This window comes from Nilaparvata lugens, chromosome X (assembly GCF_014356525.2).
Source record: "Nilaparvata lugens isolate BPH chromosome X, ASM1435652v1, whole genome shotgun sequence".
Lineage (NCBI taxonomy): Eukaryota > Metazoa > Arthropoda > Insecta > Hemiptera > Delphacidae > Nilaparvata > Nilaparvata lugens.
Window position 1 is genome coordinate 11,618,718 of NC_052518.1, and position 27,406 is coordinate 11,646,123.

Sequence of the window (27,406 nt, forward strand, 5' to 3'; positions counted from 1 at the left end):
TCAGCATTTTTTTTTAACTCCACTTGGAAACGTGGTGGGGGTGATCTCATCGATCCCCTCCCCCCCTGGAGCCACGCTTGCTGTTAGTTTCCTGTATATAGACAGCATTGTTGAATTCTTGAATAGTCTAAAGGCAGTGTAATAGTAAGAGATGAGTATTAAGTAGGCCAACAGTAATTGAAAACGAGACACATATTTTCTACTCAAAACTATAAAAAATGAGTAGCATTACTGAACTGGCATTACTGAACAAAATATGAGTAGTCCATTACTTATAAGTAGAAAAGATAATTTTATCTCAGTGTGAAACAAATCCACAGAATATCTGATATCGGTGGTAGACCACCTACGTTGACTGTGATTATTCCTATAAGATAAGATAATAGTTCAATACGGAAAGCTCGTTTCAATATTCCATAACGTTTTGTTGTAGTCTGAATTTTTTTCAAGTGGTTCATTGCAAAAAATAGAAATACGTTTCCGGACTTGAAACGTACTAGGCAGTAAATACCGTATAATTAATTCATTCCATAAAATCTATAAGATTTTTCATGAAGAATATCTCTGAATCATATAATTTTAATAATCTTTCATATGTGTAACCTCTACACTCAACATTATATTTTTCGGAGCTCACTTGAAAGTTCACTTCAGAATAACTTATAGGAGTTTTTGAGAATTCCTGAGGCTTCCGCGACTGTTTACATATAAATAGACTTGACTCACATTCGATTATGATAATTATTAAATACCACCTAATTATCAACAATTATCAATTAATCATATTATCGATTATGATTGAGAATTCCTGAGGTTTCCGCGACTGTTTACATATAATAGACCTGACTCACATTCGATTATGATAATTATTGATTATCACCAATTATTATCAATTAATCATATTATATTAATGCGCCAATCGGTATCTAATTAAGTACGTACTTGTTTAATATATGTAGACCACAGTATGAATAGGACTGCGCTCGGACTGTACTGTTAGTATCGAGTGTTCCCAAATACTTCCTTATTAGAGGTAGAAGAATTTTGATTTCAGATTCGGATTCAGCGCCCTCAAAATACTTAAATCTCCCGCTTGAAGTCAAAAATAAGTAAAATTGATTTCATTGCTGTAAAAACATCCCAAACTAGTTGGCTCGACTCAGTTTCATCACACAGAAGTATTCCTTCTACTTTGTGGTTTCATATATGTATAGTATGGAAGAATTTTTTTGAAAATTACATCAGGACTCCAGTCATTCGTGAATTTCATAACCCGTACGTGTATAAGCCTATTATTTCCTTTATTATATTTTAGGTAAAAGGTAATGTTTTAAAACTTATTCCGAGTCACATTCACGACTTTAGCAAACGCACGAAGACAGTAGCAGACAGACGTCTGCAGAGGTCTACAGAAATATGGAGACAAACTTCCTCGCAGGTGTTCGAAGTTGGCAGACGTCCATCTGTTTCCAGACATGACTGTTCACGTCTGCATGCAGGTGATTTTTTTCTCTCCATCCTGTCTCCACAGGTCTGACTGACTGACGCTGTGTGCGTTCACCTTCACTAGGACGAACAAGCATTACGTCGTCCCAACAAAGAAAATGTGAATATATTTCATTATTATTTACTAAATTTGAAGGAAACAAATCACAACAGTCTAGTCGTCGTAGTACAATATTGTATGTGTGAATCGAATAAGGTTTGAACTTAGTTTACTAAGGCCCATGGAAAATTCAAGAGCTATAATTTTAACCTTGCTCAAACTGTGAATAATAAGTTGAATTAAAATGTGATCGTTTTATATTGTTTCTAACAGATACAATTTATTGAATTACTTTGAGCTAAGTTACAGTGGCGTAGCCAGGACAAAATTTCGGGGGGAATCATAGCATTGGAGTAGAAAGCACTTTAACTTTGAGGGTGACACCGGGGGTTGTGAGGGGTATGGAATACCCCCACCAAAGGGGGGCTCGAAGGCCCACCCCCGGAAAATTTTGAAAATATACTTTTAATTTGGTGCGATTTTATGCAATTTCGACTTTGCTTGACAGACAAGGCGAGCGAAACGAGCCTGCCGGCTAGTAGGTTTATAACCGTCCCTGTACTTAAAATTCAGTTTAAAACTACAGTTGTATCTTAATTCAGTGGTAACAACTGAAACCGCTATCTAGTTATTTTGATAAATTTTGGTTATAACAACTTCAAGTCTATTGAATAACCGTACTTTGAAATACAATTCCAGTGCTTTTTTATTATTTAAACTGTCAGTGAATCTTACTATAGTAAGAAAAAACGAATAAATAAGAATAGGAGCTGCTTTTTCTCGTTTTCCGCTATGATTACCAATAATGTTTCTCTGTTATAAGATAGGCAATTATCAACGAACAAATCATGGTATTTGTTAATATTGACGAAGAATACCCTAACCTAATAATAACCCATATAAAATGTTATCTAAGTTTGGACCAAACAAAAATTAAGGTAATTGATTTTCTTGTTTTAATCGGTCCATTTGGGTACGGTATTAGTAAGAGTAATCTATGGTTTCTCACCAACATTTCTAAAGGCATAACTTCTGGTTGCCTAGAAACACCTACTTAGAAACTCCTACTTTGTGCTAGAAACTAGATCTACTAAATTTTTCTTTAAATTATATCTTCAAAACCAATTGATCAATCAATATTTTCTTTTCAATATTTTACTTTTTTGAAGAGCATCAAATTCTCTCAAATTTTCATCCCCTAAACGTTTTTCCATCTCCAATAGAAAGCGAGTTACAGATCGTCGATTGCGAAAAATCGCTAAATCCATGTTTTCTCCTTTCTCTTCTTATAAAGTCGTATATGGTATTATTTGATCGTCATTAGAGTGTTACTAAGATGTGAATACAATGCTAGAATTGGAACAAATAAGGTATATTTTAAGTTAGTGATTGAATTTATGGGACTCATGATTTGGCTGTTTTTGGGTGAATTTAGAATAAAAGCTAATTGCTAAAAAGAGTAGATAGATTCCATGCAGTCCAGTGGAGGATGAAACAGCAGAGTGCCTCCTCAGACCCCCTCCCCCCACACCAAGTGACGTTACCAATTCATCAGGTTAAAATCAGTGATTATAATTGTAATTCTGGAGTGATCCGTGGTCTAGTGGATAGAGTGCCTGCGTAGCAGGTTCAAGTTTTTGAACCAGATCACTCCCGTGTTATCGGATGGGCACGTTAAACTGTCGGTCCCGACTGAAGTATGACAGTCGAAAGGCCCATTGACGGCTTAAATTATATATTCAGGCGGTGGGACCTTCCCGCAAGGGACTCCCCACCAACAAAAGCCATACGAATTTACTTTTTTTTATTGTAATTCTAATATTGTAATTTTAACTCACTGACTAAAATGAGTATAGAATGTATTACATTCATGTATTTACTCACTGGTTGAAAAATAAATGAATTTTAACCATAATGAGCTGATTTGGCAACGTTTCATCTACTCTCACTGGACCATTTCCATGAAATCTACTTTAGTAGTTGCGCCAGTTTCGTGGAAGTCTTTCCCTATTGCCTATTATTGCTGCCCCCGGGACGTTTGGATGGGCCAGGTTATGCGTTGCTTTCCTCCTGGAACTCTGGTGCTTTGCCGGACTCTCTGTTTTCATCATTTTCAGGGTTGCCAGAGTCCGGGGACATCATCCTCAAGGGTTGCCTCCACCATATTTTCGCAATTTTTGCAGATGGGTGAACATTTCAGTATTGCTTTGATGCATGTAAATGTCCTATTGCATCCAGTCTTACATTGGCCGGACACTATGTGCTGAAGAGACTTGTGCAGGCCGCTGTGACATTACTGTAGGCTGAAGAACACTTGCTTCACCACTAACAGACCACCCATAATGTTTTGACTTGCTGCCAAGGGTTGAGCAAGGTAGCTGCAGGTCGCACAGACTTCTATGTGAGGGGAAGGGTAGGGGTGGCCGTTTCCCTGCCACGTGTGTTGGGGCTCAAAAAGGGCTTCAAGAGGCTCCGTTAGGTTTTCTCGTCCTTCCACACGTCACTTCCACTAAACCACTACACAACCTTTCCCAAGAAGGTACATTCAAATTATGTTCAAACTTTACTTTCTCATTTATTTATAATATTGCAAACGATTGCTAGAAATAGCATAATAATTATCGTTGTAGATTTTGCATACATTTCATCACCATTTAGTTGAGTCACTGTTTATGTTGTAGAAACGTTCCATAATGAAATAAAAACACACATCATACAGAGTGAGTCGTATGTATGGGAACCCTTCAATAAATTGGAGACTGTTGTAGATATAATACTGTAACTTTCAGGATAAGTTATTGGTCAAATACTCTACCTATTGACGTACAACTCAATTTCAACCCCTCATAAGGGGTTGTATATTTACTCAAATATTTTAAATGTACCACCGATTGTGTGGTACATAATTTTAAAGGCATTTTCAAAACAAGAAAGATGGCATCGATAAAAATGTTCTATGATACTCGTATCCAAAATGGCGGCTTATTAACCCTTTGGACTCTACAAGGAGTTCTAGGCAAGTCTTCGTAACTCGGATGGCCAGCAGTGCTGGCCAGAATGGTTCCCAGCTCAGCCTGTCACTCCGCACACAGCAGCGAGCCTCCTAGGTCGAGTGGCCAGCACTGCTGGCCACCAATCATTCCGACTCAAGCTCGAATGGCCAGCAGGGCTGGCCGTTCTACACATATTTTTCAATAGTCTACGAGTAATCAGGCAAAACAATGAACTCTCTGTTCAGTGGCGCGATCTATAGAGATAATATTGAACTATCAGAAGCGTCCATTTTGAAGAATTCAAAATAAACCAGTAGAATCGTGTACAAAGGAGAAAATGTTGTTAGTATGAGGCCATGCTTGCTTACTTCCGCTTGATTGCTTCATGTTATTTTCTTTGATATATAACTGTGATAGATAATGGAAAATTATCTATTATGGAACGAGAAGTACCATACATTGAAAAATTTCAAGAGTTAGATTTATTGAAAAAAAAAAGACTTTGAAAAATGTTGATCGGACAGTTGTTTTTTCTAATCAATTTTCATAACCAAAGATTTTATTTATTTGGAAAATATTCAATAAATGTGAATGTACACCACTTTTGTCATTTTATTCTTTCTTTACAAAATATAACATCATTACTATTCAAATGTATTTTTCAATTCTAATCTATATTTATCTGAACCATTACCACGTTTTCATATTGCTTCAGAAATCGTATACAAATTAGTGAAACAAGCCATGTAGAACAATGCACAACCTGAATGAGAATCGTCCATGGCCAGCAGTGCTGGCCATTCGACCTAGGAGGCTCGCTGCTGTGTGCGGAGTGACAGGCTGAGCTAGAAACCATACTAGAAGCCATTCGACCGCAACGGGTTAAAGTTTTAGTTTTTAAAGAAATGAGGGGTAACTCAAATATTTTGATCGTAAACACCCATTGTGTCATACATCATTTTAAAGGCTTTCTCAAAACTAGAAAGATGGCATCAATAAAAATGTTCTTTGATACTTTTATTCACAATGGCGGCTGATTAAAATTTATCAATTAATTCTTTAAAAACTCAAACTTCAATCAGCTGCCATTTTGGATAAAAGTATCATAGAACATTTTTATTGATGTCATCTTTCTAGTTTTGAGAAGAAACCCCATTATGAGGGGTTGAAATTCATTTGTACGTCAAAAGGTAGAGTATTTAAGCAATAACTTATCTTACAATTTACAGTACTATATCTACAACAGTCTCCAATTTATTGAGGGGTTCCCATACATATGACTCACTCTGTAAATCATAAAATTCCACTGTTTTATTTGGTAAAGGACCATGATTTCGTGACTATGGTCAAAGGTCACATTTTCAAGCTGACTGTCAGCTGAGTCAGCTTGAAAATGTGACCTGTATGATCACAAAACCATGGTCCTGTACCAAATAAAACTGTAGAATTTGATGATATATGTGTGCTTTTATTTCATTCTATAATATTTAATTCAATATTATTATTTATTCCATTCTAGAAATTCATGTATCCTTCTGAGTAATTTATAGTAAAGTAACTTTTATTTCATTCACTTATTATTATTGCAATCTATAATCTAAACATAAATACTATGTTATCTGTTTAAATAAATTAATATGATCTAATCTTAACCACACATCTATTCTTTTTCTGTCATCTTCCTCTAGGAACCCCAAATGTCAATCGACTTGGCTCCCTTACAACAAATAACCATTTCCCATTTCTCATTTATTATGAGCCAGTAAGATTTTCACTGACCTATGAACATCATGATTACACCATTATTACGATCAATTAATACCATAGACGACTTAAAAAGAAGTGAAAAAAACGTGAATTCAGCAATTTCTTGCAAAGTTGAAAAAAGTAACAATTTTCGACGAGCTATAAATCGCTTCCTGTTGGAGATAGAAGAACGTTTAGGGGATGAAACCTTTTGTGAATTCAATGCTCTTCAAAAAAGTATAGAGTAAAGATATTGATAGAACAATTGGATTTTTGGTGATATCGTGAAAAAAATTAAAAAAGAAGGAAAATCTCGTGGTTTTCAGGCTACCAAAAGTTATGCCTTCAGTTGGTGGGAAACCTCAGATTACTCTTCCTAGTACCCAAATAGACCGATTAAAACTTTAAAATCGATTACCTTAATTTTGTTTGGTCGGGACGTAATATAATGACTATTTGACTGGGCTTTGTCATTGCTTTGACTATTTGTCAGTGCTTTGTTGTAAGAATAATAAATGAATAATTTAGTTGTTAATCATGGCATATTTTGTCGCATTGCCGCAAAACTGTTATTAATTTACATTTTATAGTATCGTTGTGTAAGATAAAAATGTAAACAACTTATGGAAAAAAGCCACATGCTGTAGAGCTTATTGTAGAAAGCATAATATCGTTGGTGCGGCGGTGGAGAAGTGGTATAATAGCCTAGTGAAAGTTTGGCATGTGAAAAACTTTTGGTGAAGACGAAATATGTTTTCCTGCCGTCGGCCCGAAGGCAGTCGGGTTGCGGCGATTTCACAAGAGCAGGCCATTCGCTTCCAGCCATTTATTTTTTTATTGCACCCACAGAGCCACACGCATCTAACAAAACCAGTGCGAACGATTTTGGTGAGGTCCAAGTAGCCTAATCGGATGAAATCGCACTTCCTCACGATCCCATTTGATCAAAAATCAGCTAGGGTCGGGAAATTCAGTACGTACAGTTTTCAGTTCATTCATTTCCTGTAGTTGCTTTCAGAAAGTCCAGTATCATAATATTGACGAGTTGAAACTTGATTTCGGTGAGGACCGAGTAGCCTAATCGGATGACATCCACTTCATCACTATCCCATTTGATCAAAAATCAGCCAGGGAAGGAAACTTCAGTACGTACAGTTTTCAGTTCATCCATTTCCTGTAGTTGCTTTCAGAAAGTCCAGTATTATAATATTGACGAGTTGAATCTTGATTTCGGTGAGGACCGAGTAGCCTAATCGGATGACATCCACTTCATCACTATCCCATTTGATCAAAAATCAGCCAGGGTCGGAAACTTCAGTACGTACAGTTTTCAGTTCATCCATTTCCTGTATTGGTTTCCTGAAAGTACAGTATCATAATATCTTGATGAGTTGAGACTTGATTTTGGTGAGACCCAAGTCGCCCAATTTGAGTGTCATTCACTTGATCAAGATCTCAGTTGATAAAAAATCAGCCCCCATAGGCAACTTCAGTATGTACAGTTTTCAGTTTGTCGAGTTCCAGTGAATACAGTATCATATATTGACAAACTATACCATCCCTGTATAGGAGACACTTACTTCATCAAGATCTCAGTTGACCAAGAATCAGCGGGTTGGACAACTTCAATACGTACAGTTTTCACTTCCTCAAGATTCTGTTGCTTTCATAAAGTCCATTGGATTTAGTATTATAGATATAATATAATTTTAAAATTATCATAAAATTTTTAATAATACTAGCATATTGCCATTCAAAATCTTTGAAAGAAACTTCTTTCTAACCATCCTGACTAATCCGTAACTAGTGTGCAACGGCGTAGCTGACTGGGAATCAGTCTGCAAGGAAAACTCGATGCCGTGAAACTTGACGAGCTGAATGGATCAATTGTTTCTCAATTGTTTCAGTACCGTATATCAAGATATGATTGAGATAGGTACTGAGAACTTGACGAACTAAGACACTCCTATACACTACACTATTTATTTATTGATATATACACACACACACACACACACACACATATATATATATATATATATATATATATATATATAAAGGCTCACAGACAGTACCATAAAGAGCCTTTCTTACACAATAATTAATAGATAACCATACTACATAATAAACAGAACTTAGAAGGTGAAAAAAATTATAGAAAGAACAATAGAAGAGAATAAGATAAAAGTAAATCAAAAATTGAAATAATAATAAAAGACTGTGGGTCAGACTGGTAGAAGTTTCAAAAGTAGAATTAAAGAACACATCAGAGATTGGAATAAACAAAATGGAGAATCTAACTTTGCAGAACATTTGATAACAAATAATCACAAGTTCACAGTTATGGAGAATGTTGAGTTAATAACAAAGGCAGATCTTTGAATATTCTAGAGGCTTTAGAAATAACAAGAGTAATTAAGGAAAATTCCCAGTATAGTTTAAATGACCAGATTCATTTCAACCAATACAACACTACGAATTTAGTTTTATCATAAAATTGTAAGCATACATTAGTCAATAGTTTTTCCATTTACATATTTGTTTTATTATCTTTCACACTTGTTTTCTTGGTTCTTATTTTGTACTGGAAGTAAATTTTATTATCATGGCGATTCTGTTGCTTAAGCCGCCATTTTGTCACACCGTTGAGTGGGAGGAGACTGTCTAGCTAGGCCAATGGCAGGCGTTCGTGCCCTCGACCAATAGCAGTACTCGCCTACTAGTATAAATTCTGCTGCTCTTGTATTTAGTTTTAGTTTATCAGAGATTGACAATGGTGTAATAACCGAAACCGGTCTTTCTAATTATCAATAAATCAGTGGTTTTTTGACAATTTCTTAGTCTTTTTTATTCAATATGAATAATTACCACAATATCAACTTCTCAACTACACAAAAAGTGATTTCAAGAAATGTTCAAAATAGGCGCTAGATAAACCGATATCTTGACGAACTGAGACCCTCCCGCCTTATCATTGAATTTATTCAATGTGCACGAGCTGGCTCACTGGAAGTTTAAATTCCTTTTGATTAGATTTTCATTATTTATGTAGATTACTATAACCTCAGTATATATCCTGGCGTATACACAATGTGAGGGACAAAGTAATAATAAATTAATGATAATCACCAATTCGTATACAACTTATTTATAGGATTACTGTCGTAATTGGGACTATTCCCAATCAGCACGGCCCAGCGAGTATGGATAGTCCAATCACAATATTAATATTCTCACGGTACCGGGCATGTTCACTAGCTGATACCGATATGTGGAAATCCAGTTCAAGGCGGCAGAAAGTTGAATCTAAGTAATTGGAGTTCAGTCTGAGAACTCCAGAGAGATAATATAACTTTAAAATAAGTAAACATGGAATTTTTACACAGGGCCGTTTGCACAGTATCAATCTATACTGTGCAAACGGACCTGGGTAAAAATTCCTAACGACGAAAAAGACCTAAACTCGATTAAGTTAATCTGAAAGTTTAAACTTGAATCGGTTTTCTCAGTGCATTTACTAATCCAGTTTAAGTTAAACTAGTTTATCGTTAAGTTGGTGATAGAATGTTATTGTTTATAATATTAGGAAGGCTGATTTTTACAGGGAATTTGTAATTTGTTTACAAACCATCAGTAAATTGAGGTTATGTAGCTACTATTTCTTTGTTCAAAATCCACATAGCTGTAAGCTGTACGGTAATAAAAGTGAAAAGCGATCAAGAAATTCTCCAAAAAATGATGAAATGCTTTATTACTATTAGATACAAACTTATATTTAGTAGGCACAAAAAAATATATTTTAGAATGTTTTAAAAAAAGCGATTTTGTTACGCTTGAATCTACTACGGTCTTCCTCGTTAATTAGAAATCTCTCGAAAGCAAAATATCCCAGTTATGTGTTATTAAAAATATGTTTCCTAATCAAAGACCACTGTTAAAAATTGTCTTATTTTCTATCAAGTGGTTTATTTAATCAAATACTGGATTGGCAGTTGCTTTACTCAAGCAAAACCGTTAAGAAAATTCTCTATCATCCCAGAAATTCAAATCATTCGTTTTTGCCCAATTTTTCTCAGTTTTAAGATTTCTTCGCAGTCATCTTTATCAATCGCATCAAAAATTGTTATTAATTCCTCCATTATAATTATTTTTACATTCAAATAATAATTCACTATAACCTAAATTAATAATTATCGTTTACAGAGGCATTAAAAACAACCGTCGAAAAATAATTTACTATCAGCTGTTTCCCCATCAAATCTTTACAGATGACAAGTTAATACAAATTATATGGTTTAAACCTCCTGCTTTGGAGATTCAAACTTTCCCAGAGTTTAAACTCGATACAGAGTTTAAACTGATACTGTGCAAACAAAATTTTAGTTTAAACCAAACAAAGTCCAGATTTGGTTCAAGCTGTAGCTTAAACTTACACTGTGCAAACGGCTCTTAGTGGTATAATTTACTTAGTCGCATATCCTTTGAAGTATTATTTGATGACATCCATATGAGATGAGACAAGACAGCTAAGATAATTTTCATTCACGAAGAAGTTTCATTCACGGAGTTATTTGTTGTAAATTTTACGAGCACATAAAATATAGATTGTGAATTTGAGAATAGTTTGAACATTGTGATGATGTGCGGAATGAAGGTTGTCATGACGACCTTTAATAAATTATGGTTCCTTTATTTGATAGAATTCAGTTCATTCTTCCCAAAAATCTCGCATGTTAAAGTCATTTAGAGCCATGTCAAACCTCGCCTGTCATGTTGGATAAAGCTTTTAAACCACGCATGTTGAAGCCATGTTAAATCTCGGCTACTTTGGGAACGAAAAAGTGTTTCTAATTTCTTTACTATCATAGGAATGGACTCTCGAGATGAAGGATTACAAAACAAAGGATGTCTTCATTATTTGAGGTTGATTTGTTTTTTCTCTCATCTATTTTGTTACAAGTGTTGTGGGATAAACAGATCAATATTGAATATCAGCAAGATTGTTCACAAAATAAGAGACAATGTAAACGTCTCTTGAAATTCAACTTAATAAGAACGTTTTACTACATTCACTGGGAGTCAGTGATCACATCTCATTTTATTGATTAGTGACTGTTATGCATAACTGCATTTAATAATTTGGTTACACTCATTTTCAATCATGTATTATCCATTCATTTCTTAAAAAGTTACACAGCGTCAAATATGCGATTCAAGGAGGTGTAATAACCCAAATAATCTCCATATCCAAATATCCCCAATTCGCAAGATACACATTTCAATCTATAAAATAAAGTTGTAAACTTGTAATAAAACTTGGTACACAAACGAATCATTTGAAATTATTATCTGGTGATCTCTTACTCATTTCTCTCACGAATTTGAATAGATATAAGGTGTGTGATACAGTTGGATTTAGCCGGGTTGGTCTAGTGGTAAGGAGCGTTAACAAACTTCAGTCTGCTAGCATCGCCTGGTTCGTGGGTTCGAATCCCACCGATGGCATGGACGTTTGATCATCTAATAAATTCACCAACGCATTTTTCATCACCCACAAGCGAAACGCTCATGTGGGCATCATCTATACTATAATAAAGGAAAGAACTGCCTTATACACGTATGGGATAGGAAAATTATGTTTGACGCATCATCATGTCGAATACTGGACTGATTAACTTGAAATTTCGCATATAGATTCTTCATTAACCGGGGGTGGTTAAACGCCTATTTTTAATTCTTCATTACGGCAACTTTTAAAAAACTGATGAAACTTTACTTCTATTTTGTTCTCAAATTTTACTGTTCATAAACTGTATGTATGCATCTCAACCGATCTCAGAAAGCATAGAACGAGCTTGAAAACTGCTTCAACCTCAATGTAGTTGTTACTTTAGTCGGATTCTCTCCAGCATGTGTCAAATGAGAAGCATAGAAATTTTAAATGAAGATTCCTGACAGTGTGAACTGAATCTCACTATAACAAACAGCAATACATGGTCTTAAATGAGCACTCATTTTATAGCGCTTGTTCTGATACTTAAATTCCTCATGCCTGGGGCCTTGCAATATGCAGCACACGAGAAATAAAGTTTGTAAATTTGCTGTTATCATGGAGAAATGGCATTTGCCCAACAATCCATGTAGATGGTGCAAAGAGAGCAAGCCATATTAATTATATCAGTTATTTCCCCATTTACCAGTAGATTTCCAATGCGTACCCTATGAACTGGAGTCATATGAAAACATACAATGGCTTAGTTTAGTTCAGTTTTTTGTTGATTCTTTCGTTGAACTCTCTGTTTTTCATCACTATATCGATAGACTGGGGAGTTTTCAAATGGATAGAGAAACAAGTCAAAATAATTACAAAATCATTTGCTTTCACAGACGATAAACCAAGTTAATGATCTAAACATTGAACTGATTCAAATCATCAGTAATTATTGTGTCAATTGGGAGAGGAGAATATTCTTGAACCGTGTTTTTTCCCAAAAAAGGAATGAAGCAATTAATGCCATATATTTGATGGAAGAACTAGTTTCCTTAATTGGCTTTCTCGAAAAACATTTGATTGTTGAAGCACCTATATAGTTTCATTCTAGTCTTCATAATAATAGAGAGATGTACTTTAAACTGTCAGTATTCTTTAGGAATATAAATGATAATTCTCTAATCCTATACTATTGAAAGAGGAATTTATGTGTATTTGTTTAGATGTTTATATGTTTGTATTTCACCGGATCTCGAAAACGGCTCTAACGATTCTCACGAAATATTCAGAACATAGTAGGTTTATAATATGAACATTCGATTGAACTAGGTCTCATTCTCATCCCTCGGAAAACTCACTGAAGGACATTAAAAGGATAATTATTATTCATCCTTGGAAAAACAGCTGATAATAATATTGGCCCATATGAATAAAACCAGAGCAAATGCTCATGAGCAAGAGCAGGAGCATAAGGTTTTGCTCATGAGCAAAAGGTAGAAGCAAAAGCATTTGCTCATTTTTATATGAATCAGCTTTACTCATAACTCATACTCTTACCTTATGCTCCTGAACTTTGGAGCAAATGCTCACGTATTTTAGAGATTTTTCATCAGCTGATTCGCTTTTGTAGCCTTAGTTCGTTTTTATAGCTCACGGAAGCGCTAAATATGCAAATAGGGTGCACCGCTTGTGTTTGCGTCGTCTGCTCTGTTTTCTATTTATGAATAGAGTTTTGGATTAGTTGAGTTTAGAATTTTGAAATAATAGCGTGAAAAAATGTCATCTCTATAATAATCTTCAGCATACTCTTATAATATCAATAGCCTTCTTATAATCGTCCACACTCTCATCTTCTTAAATGCCTATCTCCTATTTTGTGATGACTATCTTTTGTATTTATTCTGTTGTAGGGATAATGGTGATATATATATCATGGTTGAATCTAATAAGAGTTTTATAGCTCTCAACTATTGGTTGTGATCGTATATGGTATAGTTTCCTCTTCCTCATACGGATTAGTTGAGCCATTTCACTATGAGCAAAAGATGATAAGCTGCTCTAGACTAGACTCACCTTTTTTGAAGCATTTGCTTCAAAAGTTGAGCAAATGCTCTAGTTTATTCATATAATTTTGAGCAAAAGCTTTTGCTTTTGATCAAATGCTCAAACTATTTTTTTGATGAGCATGAGCAAAAGGTTTTGCTCACGTTTATTCATAGAAAATGAAGCAAATGCTCCATATTTTAGAAGTATAAGCAAATGCTGAACTTTATTCATATGGCCCATTTATTTCGTCGTCTGTTGATGATGGAAATGAGTGAGCGGGTTCATGTGTGTGGGACTGTGTCAAAACTTGAACTTTTGTAATCATTCAATCAGGTGCTTAGTGCCGGTTGCAAAAAAGCCGGGTTATTCTCAATCTTGATTAATTCCAGTAGATCCATCTTTTTGAAAATGGTCTCTGATTTGGTTCACGTGAAATTAATCAGGATTAAAATTTAACCGGCTATTGTGCAACCGGTCCTTTGTGAGGGAAATTTTTGCATTTCTCTGGGAATTAATCTCCATTTACTGTGATTAGATAAAACATTTCAGTATGAACCATGAATATTATTATAATTAATTCTCTCGTAATACATTTTTTATGTCTATGTACTCCAGAGCGAAGCTCGGTACCCGATATTTAGAATATAATATGATTATTCTTCATCAATGCAATCAATCCAATCAATACTGACAGTTATAAGTGAATCTCACCATAGTGAGCCAATTTGATTCAGTTTATGTTCAGTCAATTTAAAGTTTAAAAAAATATTTTATAGTTAGGCTACATTTTTATTATTGTCCAGTTTATGAAGATTATTTTTGGCTGTTTTCCTTTCCCAATTATTCAAAGTTGAGAATGATATTGTTTCTATCAATGTATGAATAAAAAAATAAAGAATTCTTTTTTACAGGATGCAATGACGCTGATAGAGACAAACGGTCTCTGAGAAACGACTCGCGTATTCCTAGCCTCAAGGAAAGTCTTCACTAATGGGGCTGGTAAGTAACATGAACTCTTTAATATTTCATGACAAAAGTTTCCGTAACTCACTGTGTAGTAAAGGCAATAAGGTTGTAGATATTCCTATTGGATAGAATGACTTCAAAATGTTAGAACTCTTATTTTCCACATATCTCAGTTTGAGTTTACTAGCTATTAACTAGTAGTTCTGTGAACAGCAAACCTCGCGCTCAGTAAGTTACATTGACGTGTTGTTATGTTTTCTCAAAAATTAATAAATAACTTATCAATTTAAAATGTCTAGAGAAAATCCTATATAAACATAGAGATTTCTGTCCTATCGTACCGTGACGTGTCGTCCTGGAATGTGAGTGTGAGCGCTGTTATCAGGTTTGGCTGCAACTGTCTACAACGTTGATGGAAAGATACATTTTCAAGATGTTCGATGTTTTTGAACGGGTAGTTTTATATTTAACTGTCTACTAACGTTGATGGAAAGATATATTTTCAAGATGTTCGATGTTTTTGAACGGGTAGTATTATAGTCCACTAGACAGCTGATTTATGATGAATAATTCTAAAGTCTGATTTTTACGGTAATATTGGCGTATGAAGGAGGCTCCTTTTTTCTTTCATATTATCCTTGAAATGCAAAATTTCCAAAAACCTTGTATATACGTCAACGAACGATTTAAAAAGGAACATACCTGTCAAATTTCATAAAAATCTTTTACCGCGTTTTACCGTAAATGCGCAACATATAAACATTTAACATTAAGAGGAATGCCAAACCGTCGACTTGAATCTTAGACCTCACTTCGCTCGGTCAATGATGATGTGAAAACCGAGACTAGTTAATCAAAAACGTTGTAAATTTTGTAACAATTTCAAGTTTTTTAACTCGTTCTCCGTCGTTGTTCTCCGTCTCAATTAATCATAACACCTTATGATTTTACTATTACTTATTACATGTTATATGATTGAGACGGAGAACAAGTTAAAAAACTTGAAACTATTACAATATTTTCACGAGAGCTGATTTAAGTTTATTGTCCCAATTATACATGTTTTTTCAGTTTTATGCTGGTTTGATTACATTCATGCTTCTATTTGGATCAATTTCATGCATTTTTCAATCTTATGATGTGCTTACACTGCATACGGATATCTAGAACTCGTAAACATTTCATACGAATTCAAAAATATGTTTTAGTTATTAGTCAACTTTCAATGTAAATATAATTATTTTCATTTTCAATTTTTTTCTCTACAAAACTGATTGTTTTTTCCTGATTCAAAATTTTTTGTTTGGAATATGCAGTAATTTTTGATGATTAGAACTAGTTTTAGAGTTTAAAGTATTCAAAGTTTAAATAATTATGAGATAGTTTATTCATAAGATGATAAATGCAGATATGAAAAGCGTGTGAGATATCTACCAGAAGGCTGAAAGATATTTTACTCGATACTGGAAAGGAAGTTTATTTGGACTAAACGGGTGACGAAATACAGTAGTTTGTATACTATTTTACTGATGCAGTATAATATTGCTTATCTTGAAGCTGTGGAAGACGTGGCATTCTGGAGCATCGAATAGAGCCTTATCGATTCAATAGAATTTCCTATTTTTGATCTTTTCCAACTCACATGTCAAAAATTACCACAAAAGTACTAAAATTCTCTCCTCTTTTGAGGGTTAAGTGTAAGAGAGGGCTGACTGCGCCCTAACTTCGCCCTTCCAGGTATAAAATAAAGGCAGTCATTCTATTCTATTCTATTCTATTCTCTCTTTTTTTCTGGCCTCTATCATCTGGAATATTGGAAACTGTGCATGCTTTCTGGCTCTCGGAAAAATTCAATTGAAGTCATAACAAACCAGGCTCTCAGATAATATAATCATGATAATCCTCTGAATATTTTCAATAGGTTTATCTTTTGGAGAACTCATTCTCTGAGTTCTCGAAATTCAGCTTCCTATATCGAATTCTAAAATAATTGTGTTACAGAATAGGCTTCCAAAAAAAAACGTCTTCCATTTAGTGTTCAACTGGAGTTTAGTGTACTCCCCTAAACCTGCAAAGCGTCTTTGTTTAAGTTATCAAGGAAGCAAAACAAAGCAGCAGGTAATGTCGTCTGTTCCAGTAAGCTATTATTTACGACAGGGTGAAACTTCTTACAACAGTCCATTAGAAGCTGAGGATCTCCTACTGTCTTTAACTAAAGCTTCAATTTATCGTGGTTTTCTCAAGTTCAATTACTCATCACTCATTTATTGAATAAACTTCGCAATTTTGAAAAGATGAAACAGGCTTTAGCCCTAAATTCCAGGCTAAACATTCCATTTCCGGAATTTAGTTTATTTGATTTTCAAGAGCAGCGTTATATCCAAATTCAAATATCTTTTCATTTACACATTACAATGTTCTGCATTGTTAAACCATACAATATTATATTCAATCACTATTTTACAGTCTTTTATCCAACTTCTAAATAAAATATATTCAACAAGAAAATTCAAGTGGCTACTGGTTAGAAATCTAGTGACACTTTTTTAGATTTACTCAAGGATTAGGTTCCCTGTTCTACTATTCTCTACTTTATTCATTCGTTCTTCACTTACTCCATTTCAAACACAATAATAGATTTGACTTTGACAGTAAATTCAGAAGACTGGATACTGGAGGTCCAGTTGAGTTTTCCCCTACATTTTATAGGTTTGGGGTTTCTGTACTGGCCTATGTACTGGTAATTTTTCTATAAGTTAAACTAGAAATTACATGAAAAATATATTATAATTCCATATCTCCGTTCCATAGCTGAAACCATTTTGCTATGATTAAGGGTGTTAGCTCCGGGCAGTATTTGCTTCAGTTAGCTCAGGGCAATATTTTTGCTTCATAACCTAATTATGAAAACTAATTATGAAGTTGTTGAAAGTATAATTTCTTACTTAATGAAATATAATTGACTATTTTTAATGAGAATAAACATTTAATATTATGTCAATAACTCAACTTATACATAGTGAGGTCCACTTTATAATGGCAGTGTTTGATTAGCAATGGCATTGCTATCCTTGTCTATCATTCAACAAAGCGGATAGCGCTATCTCTTTCTCGCTTTGTTCTGTTGCCAGATCGTCTTTCAACAATGTAGAATTAATAATCAATTACCAAAATATTTCATCCTAATTATGAAGTTATTAAAGAATATAATTTCTTGCTTAATAAAATATAATTGATTACTTCAAACGATAATGAACAGTTAATATTACATCAATAAACCTGTATCAGCTAACGTCTATAGAAGGCATTTCAAGACAGAGTATCGGCAATGATGCTCTCCTATTTTTCTCCACTGTCATTATAACGTGGACGTCACTATAGTTCAGTAAGTAGTTTACACTACTCTACAGATTTACAGAGCTTGTAGTAGTACTGTTATATAAATTTTGTTCCAGTACTAATAATTATAATAATAATTTCTCTGGATGTTGGACGACACATCCAGAGGTGTTTATTCATAAATTCATACATTACATATTTTTTTCATACATTTTCAATAATATAACAATATTCAAGGTTTACAAAATGATACCTCACTATATAATATATGTGTCGAGGTTATCATCAAATTAATATTAATTTATGCTACAACAGATAATACAAAAATTCCAAAAAATCTAAAACTATATCTATTACCCTAAGCATCACCTAGTACAAAGATACTAAACCGAGGTACTATTTTCTACCTATAAATTACCTTATTTAGAAAGAATACTACTTAAATCTAAATCCTACTTACTATTAGTTCCTCACTACTTTGTATCCCAATACTGAATAACCAATGTCTAATTTTTCTTTTGAAGCTATTGAAATTTTCCTCTCCTCTGATTTCTAATGGTATTCTATTAGATATTGTAGGCCCTAAATATCCTAGTTATCTTTGCCCAAATGCTGTATTCATTCTTGGTACTTCTTGATTGTAACGTTCTCTTATTCTAGTACTGTATCTAGTTTGCCTACTGGAAATCATAGTGCATTTCAGTAGTTTTTATTTTATAAATTTCCAGTGACATTCACTCTGTTTTGACAGCATTTTTCATATGACAACATCAATTCTCCTCTATCAACCAATACTGCTTACTCTTACTCAATTTATCTCTGGCGTGATTCACTCTGAACTGTCAGGATTCTTCATATGCTAACATCAATTCTTTCCATTCAGCCAATACTGCTCACTCTTATTCAACTTCTCTCCAGTGATATTGACTAGGGATGGGTATCGAAAGACAAAACATCGATGTTTTGAACATCGATGTTTTTTTTCACTTTAACATCGATAAGTGAAAAACATCGAATAGTAAACATAGATGTTTTTGAACATCGATGTTTTTTAACATCGTTGTATCGCTCTACGTTACAGATGATACCAAGGTACCTAGAATACAGGTATTCTAGCAGAGCACAGGAAATGAAAATGGATTAAGTTTTTTTTATATGGATATCTGCTCTCCTTACAATAGGAGGACCTCTTTTCCAGAGCTAGATTAATTAGTGTTAAACGCATGTTGAGGAAATATGTAATTGTAATAAGAAAAAACTCTTTCTTCCTAAGAAACGAAGAATCCGACCTCTTATTCAATTCTGAATAAGTATCCAACCTTGACACGGGCCACAGAAGTAGAAGTAATGTAAATCTTCAAGAGTATCCAACAGTCTCACATAAAAATACAGAGCCTCATTGAAAAAAAAACAATCAGCAGGAAGTCGAAACTTATGCGAGATCTTTCACAAGAGTGATCTATATTCACGAAAAACACTAAACAGAATACTACACTAGATATGACAAAGATAATGATTATATTCTGTTACTATTGCTCTATATTGTTACTATAAGCTCTCAAGATGATGATCTTGAGAACTTAAAAAAAAACTATCAAAAAAACTTAAATCAAATTAAAAAATTAGAATTGTTTTTACTTTTTAGTTGGGAAAAACATCGGATGAGCGATGTCTAGGTAAAACCATCGATAAGTGAAAAACATCGACCAGTGAACATCGATGTTTGATGTTAAAACATCGATGTTTTTAAACATCGATGTATCGATACCCATCCGTAATATTGACTTTGAACTGTCAGCAGCCTTCATTTGCTAATACCAATGCTTCCCATTTAACCTATAATGACAGTTTAAAAGTGAATCACAATGTCATTCGCATTGCCCACTTCAGCAATGCACGATAAGAGTTTTTATTTCAGGCGCGAAAATAAAAGTAGGACTACAGTGATAGTCGCCCTATTCCAGATGAAAAAATCTCGATATAAAATAATTCTTTTTCAGAAAGAAATGATAACAATATAGAAGATTGATAATACAATCATTATTGATATTTTAATAAAACAATATATATATAACAATATAGACATGAAACGGATTTCTGGAATCTCCCAACAAATTCTAACTGCAGATATTTTCACACATTTAGCTGAACAAATATCGAATTTAAATAATTCTTTTCTAGAAATAAATGAACATATAAAGGAGCACACGAAACGGAATTTCTATGGAATCTCTCCACGAATTATTCATGAACTGCAGATATATTCACAAGATAGTTAGGATAAATGTAGCTAATCAAGAAACGATTGAAAATAATTGTGCTCCAGAATGAAATGATAACAATATATTAGTACACTCTCTCGACATATATGAAAAACTCCTTAAAAATTCTCCCGACTGCAGAGATATGCACACGATTGTTATGAGGAATCTCCCAACAAATTTTTCCTACCTCATCAACTGCAGATAGTTATATTCACACAATAGTTTGGAAACAAATTTAGCTGAACAAAAATCGAATTTTAATAATTCTTTTCTAGAAATAAATGATAATATAAAGGAGCACACGAAACGGAATTCCTATGGGATCTCTCCACGAATTATTTCTACTTTATCATGAACTGCAGATATATTCACACGATAGCTAGAATAAATGTAGCTAATCAAAATCGATTGAAAATAATAGTTCTTCTCCAGAATGAAATGATAACAATATTTGAGTAAACTCTTTTGACATAATTATGTGGGATCTCCTTGAAAATTCTACCTTCTTTATAATCAAACACAGAGTTATGCACATGACTGTTATGAGAAATTCGGTTAACAACAGAAAATTCAAAGTCAATATCATTTTAGGAAGGAAATACCAATGTAAAACAGCATACAAAACAGAGTTTGAATCTTCCTACAAAAAGACTTAGTAACTTTCTACGGAAAAACCAAAACTTATTTATTTATTATTGGATAAAGAAAAAAATGATACAATCTTCAGGGAATAACAGACAGACTACTGCCAGAAATACACTATTTAGGATGTTTTTCAAATAGCCTTTGTGTACTTAATAATATGAATTACCAGATCGGGAGAACATTGCCTCTCGTTTTAAGTAATGTTAACATTTTACACAAATCATTATGAAAGACTGAGACATGACACAATTCATGTTTACTATTTGATTTTGAATTTTCAAGTTACCACAACAATTATAGTTGACGTTTATCATTGTTCCTGAAGGATACGTGATAGGGAATTTGACTATTGTAAAAATATAACACTTTATAATCTGTGTGTAGGGGTAATAACTTCATCAGATTTCAAAAATATATCCTCTTCAAGTTTTTATAGTATGTGAACTATCAAACTACATCATTTTATGTATAAGGTGAACGTAGTAGAATACCTATCTATCAATATCGTGAACGTTGAAATATAAGATTTATTAATAGGGTCATGAATCGAATAAAAAATCATTAATTTCCCAAGAGAACAGGTTTTTTACACGATTAAGTTCAATAGTATCTCAGTTTGATACTGTCGCCTGTCCTCTGTGGGCAATAACTGATTATTATTAACCAGAGTTCAGTCTCGAGAGAAGTTCAGACTCAGAACGCTCAAATATCGATTCCAGGGATGATCCTTTACAAAAAGTTTCCAAATAAGGGAGTTTTAGCTTCTTACCAGTCTATCAATTTCAGAACAATTTCATTCAACGACAGAAAATTGAACAACGGAAAACTTGAACATGAAGTTGGGATTCCAATGATATATAGTTATCAGCTGTGAAGAATCATTGTGTTATGAAAGTTCCCTACGTGCTACTGTAACATACTAAGCCAATGCTAATTTTCTGTATCCCATTGTCAGTGCTTACTTTCTTTTTTAGGGCTACTTGTTTCCACATAAAAATAGAAAATCAAAGTAGGCTGCTCTTTTTAACATTTATTTTTTAAGTATGAACTGGGCAATATCATTGAAAGTTAAAAAGATGCATAGCAATTCGAAAATGAACCTACTATGATAATATTATAAGAATAATATTAAGAGAAGCATATTTTATTCCATGACAGATGATCTTTCTAGAGCAGCAGTAAACAAAGTACAACTTTCAATGGAGAAGTTACCTAAAGGAGAAGAAGATTAACATCTAATATTGTTGAATAAAAACACATCTGTTGTCAAATTCTAAACTGTTTTATTTAGTACACGGCCAAGGTTTCGTGACCACACCGGTCACATTTTCAAGTTGACTCAACTTTAAAATGTGACCGGTGTGACCAAATGAGTCAACTTGAAAATGTGACCGGTGTGGTCACGAAACCTTGGCCGTGTACTAAATAAAACAGTTTAGAATTTGACAACAGATTTGTGTTTTTATTCAATTATGGAACGGTTCTACAATATTGACAATGACTCAGTCGAATTTTTATCTAAAATTGTATTTGCTCTAATTGATGAAGTTCATTTTGAGATTGGATAATATTTTATTCATCTATGTAGATAAAAAGTATATCCTGGCTTATATTATAAAATTGTCAATCACACAATGAATTTTACTAAATATTAACTGAATAATTAGTGTTCACTAATGAATCACTTGATAATGGCATTATATAGCCGAAATATGTCGTGAATGAACAATTTTAAAAGGGTACTGTACTTAAGATTTCTAATTTTTATTTATGCTCAGTTAGAATATGACCTGCAATTTGTAATATGGTTATACAAAATATTGTATCTGCAGAGAGAGAAAGAGCGACTAAGAGAGAATTTGTTGAAGAGAGTGAGAGAGAAAAATTGTCACAAATCAAAGAACGGAGCACGTGGGTGGCTCTCGCATTTTTCGTGCGGAAAAGTCCCGACTGGTCCGCTTTTGAGAAGGGACGCTTTCCCAGGCTGGTTTAGGGTGGCTTGCTGAGGGGGGTGGCGACACTGAGTCGCCGGTTGAGCGCCCCCCGGACCCCCAGTCACAACAAACTCCCAACAAAGACCCCCCCCCCCACGTAAACACCAGCTATCCTCCTAATAACTATACTCTCTCCCATAATTCCAATATAGGCCTTCGTCGCACCTTCTACTCTCTTTCCACTGCATACCTCGCGTATTATTTATCTCTCTCAGATCGCCCCCTCCTACCAGTAGCATTATCTCCTCTCTTTCACACCCCCCCACTCCCCCACCTCACTATTTCTCACTATCTCTGATCCATATCTCTATTTTTATCAGTTATTCACCCATCTCTTCCTCTCTGTACATTTCACTCACTTTTATCCATGATAATTTTTATCTTTTTGAATCTCTTATACTTTCATCTCTCTTTTTCTCTCTTCCACCATTCTTTCCTCTCTGTACATTTCACTCTCTTTTATCCATAATCACTTTTTATCATTTTGTATCTCTTACACCACCATCTCTCTCTTTTTCTCTTCCCTTTACTTCCTCACTGTGTCTCCAACTCTCTGTATCCCATAATCACTCTATCTCTTTCTCCTCCATCCTCACCAAAACCATCCCATTTTTTTCTCTCTCATTCCTCCTTCTCCTTCTCGCTTCTATCCTCATCGAAACCATCTCTCACTCGCTCTCTCTCTTACAATTTTCATAACACTACAATCTCAGCTAGTACTTGAAATATTTTAAGGGAATTTATAAAACAAAACAATAACTAGAGGCAGCAATAAAGAGGGTTGTCTTCTGTCTCTGTCTGTGCCCTCCCGCATAATTTCTACCCCCAGCCATTTTTCTCATCCAAATATAGAGCACTGTTTTTCAAGTCTGTGGTTGCATTGTATTTATATTTTCTGAAAGAAATATTTTCGTCTCCTGTGAATATTCTAGCTTCTTAGACGAAATTTTCGTAGTTGTATCGTATTTATAGTGTTGCTCTTACCATAGCAGGACAAATTTCGTATTTTGGAAACCATTTTGATTTATCAACTCTTGAAATGCAAGTAGAATTCGGGATCACACCCAGAATTCGGATCACTCTAAATCACACCCAGAATCGACACTCTACGAGAAATGTTTCATGTTTTAATGTATTTTCGATAAGTATTTTGGTAAAAAGCGCGCAGATTTTCAACGCAGATTCATCTTGAGATTTAAGAGTAAAATGGGATATTTTTTCAAAATCTCGTTGTTTCAACCCAAAATTCAGCGTTTTCATGACAACTATGTAATTAATTATGCATGCTGCAGTTCCATGTATTCGTAAGAAAAAGCTGAAATTGTTGAATTAAAATACCACGTGAAAATGACGAATCAGATTTTTTGTATAAGTTCAGGTGGTGGTGGAAAATGTTTCTCAAAAGGATTACCTCTCTCACATAATTATGAAACGTCTGGCTACTGAGATGGGATGTTTTCTCACTACATCACTATCCAAATCTCCACTCAATCTTGAACTGTTACAGAACATAAAAAACGTCAAATCATATATTATGAGAGGTCTATGTGCTCATTTTGTCCATTTTTCGATGCAACAACTGAGTAGAGAAATGTTAGGCGTGAATTTCGAATGCTTTATCAACAAAAACAAAAAAATATTATCATTGTCAGATCTCTATTGGCGAGATGAACTATTATTTATTGATTTTTTAAATCCAGATAGGTAAATACAACAATTTCTGCGATTGAATTGAATAGATGGTCGTATTTCCATATTGAGATAGTAGAATAGACTATTACTCTATCAATGATCACCAACATCTTTATTATTTGAAACATTGTGACATAAAACTTTGGGAATGGGAAAATATGAATGAAACGAACATTATGCTATTAAGGTTTCCAGACCCACTCCAAATGAGAAAGGCTTCACATATATCAGATCAACTTAAACTAATCATAGTGGTTTGCTTTTTGGTCCACTTTCAAATCACTTGATCTGAGTTTCAACAATTTCAAATGTTGATTCAAGATTTCTTTATCGCATAAAACATTTGTACAAATGCATTACATCTTCATAAATCAAACACAAAGTATTCACATTTGAAGAAATAAAAATTCAAACATAAGCAAAGGTTGGGTTGTTATATTTTCCATGTATTTACGGTTATCATCCTACCAAAAAATACTAAATATATAGAACATAGTAGAGCAGTATTGTAATGTAGAGTATAATGGAATGGAATAACGTTTTATCAGATAACGTGACGAAGTTTGGTCAGTATTGTCGACTCTACCACTTAACCAAGTAATACTGTACTATAGTATTGTATAGAAGTAGCCTACATCTTGGCCTCTGAATCTACCATAATAGAGTGGTTTAATTTACACAAACCTTTATCAACTGTACTGCGAAACGTTACCAATTGTCTACTTAATCCTGATTTTCAATTCAATATCTTGTGCATGCATTTATTCGGTTAAATTCGTTTTGAAGAGAATAGTTTTATTCATTTTTTGATGTCACTCAAAAATACCATCAAAGCCTAATGATTAAACCCAGCCGCCAAATTAAAAAAAATATTCTGGAGAACTATAAACATTAATTGTTTGTGTGATGATGTGATAGGAGATGGGTCCCAGTATTGCATTCAGCTGTCACCGCCTCGCCTTCATATCGATTCGCTCTCAGCAATAACAGCCTCCTTATCGTTCTTGAAACAATATTTTGCCAATAGTTCTGGCCTATTTGCTCCAAAGAAACAGTACTGATTAAGTGGAGTTATTTGGGATCTTGTCATATCCTTATTTTAGATCTGAATATAAAAGAATCGTGTTAGTGTTCTAATGGTGTTGAATTAGATTAGATTTCTCATGTATAAGTAAAAGTAAATTATAGAGTAAATTATCTCATGTGTAGATTCCCTTACACTTTTTTGATTTTCAAAGACATGACGGGTTTAAAATAAATCTATTAGGGCCAGTCTCGGAGTTCGGGATTTATCTAAGCTCTAGTCTCTAAACAGATGGAGTCAGAAAATTGGTTTTCTGAAACGGGGCATAGTCGCAGTCCACGTTTGAATTAAATTTCAAAAAACTAGAAAATTAAACACAAAATAAAATAAAGAGAAAATAGCATAGAATTTCAGCTATTTTGAATTATTTCGGAATTTTTCATTTCGTCAAGGAAAAACGTTTCCAATTATAGAAATGAGAAAATTAAAATTGTCATAGAAACTGCGACTACGCCCCGTTTCGGAAAGCCAATTTTCTGACTAGCTGTTTGAATTCTAGAACTTCTAAATCCCGAGCTTGGAATCCTGTCGTTATTGGAATTTAAAAAAATCTATTCAGTAGCCCTGTAGAAATAGATATAGATTCAGATTCAGTTCAGTTCAGAACTCAGAGCCTTTCATGTATGTAAATTGCAATATGTGCTGATTTATATGAATCGTAAAGTCACGTTCAAGAAATAAAGGGAAATTACATAAATAATGATAGTTTTGTATCCAATATAGATAAATAGTCGAACCTCCATGAAACATGATAAGCACTTCTACATTATTCCAGCACCATTGAAAAAAATAATCATACATTTGCAACCTTTCAAACGTTGAATTTGAATTCAAACTCAAGTTTTATTCAAGAATGAGTAGATTAATGGACCTTTCAAAATTAATTTCAACCTTTTAGATTAATTTTCTCTACTTTGACTTGTTAATTCTTTCTTCACAACGTCTCATGATGCGGGGTAGTGTCCCAAGAAAATTGTGACATCCCCTCCTAGCAAATATTTTGATCCGCTTCAAAGAAGACGTAGTAGTGAGGGCCTGTACCACAAATCTACCTAGATTTATGCATATTTTTGAACTGGCCGCCTCGTAATAACAATAAATTATGGAAAATATGCATGACAAAAGTGATACCTCACTTCGAAATCTGTCACAAGTGAAATTATAACTGTAGATTGTAGCTATCAGATAAGTTTTCTACTCTTTATTTCTAATGCAGTTCATCAGTTGACTATTGTTGTATTATTTATTGTATTATTATCACCAAAAGACAATAATTGATAAAATGATAATGAACTATCTATAAATAATATGCAGCTTGATTCCGCATGATAATAACATAATATATACGATAATCTGATTCTGTTGTCTGTTGAAACTTCAAAGTGGACTAGTAATTTAAAAGTATTAGCAGAGAAAACGAATATAATTTATTATTAATAGTAAACTACTAATAATGTTTTAACTACTATACTGCTGTACTCTGTGGTATTAGTACCTATATAAATATAATCAACTAAAACCTTTTCAATGTTTGTGTAAGGTAGCACTATTCTTACAATGACAGTTTTCTCTATTTTATTCTACTCGTCGGTTAATGTGA

The 27,406-nt window shown here is 33.8% G+C and overlaps 1 protein-coding gene across 2 annotated transcripts in view; it reads left to right on the forward strand.

The window, feature by feature from the left end:
- LOC111044890 (nuclear factor 1 X-type) overlaps nucleotides 1–27,406 on the forward strand; it is a 300,946-nt gene that overhangs the window by 37,865 nt on the left and 235,675 nt on the right. For both annotated transcript variants that reach the window (XM_022330149.2, XM_039442406.1), the window contains one exon: nucleotides 14,734–14,821. In XM_022330149.2, coding sequence (XP_022185841.1) covers nucleotides 14,813–14,821 — 9 coding nt within the window. In that variant the 5' untranslated portion in view covers nucleotides 14,734–14,812. Of the gene's footprint in view, nucleotides 1–14,733; nucleotides 14,822–27,406 lie in introns of those variants that run through there.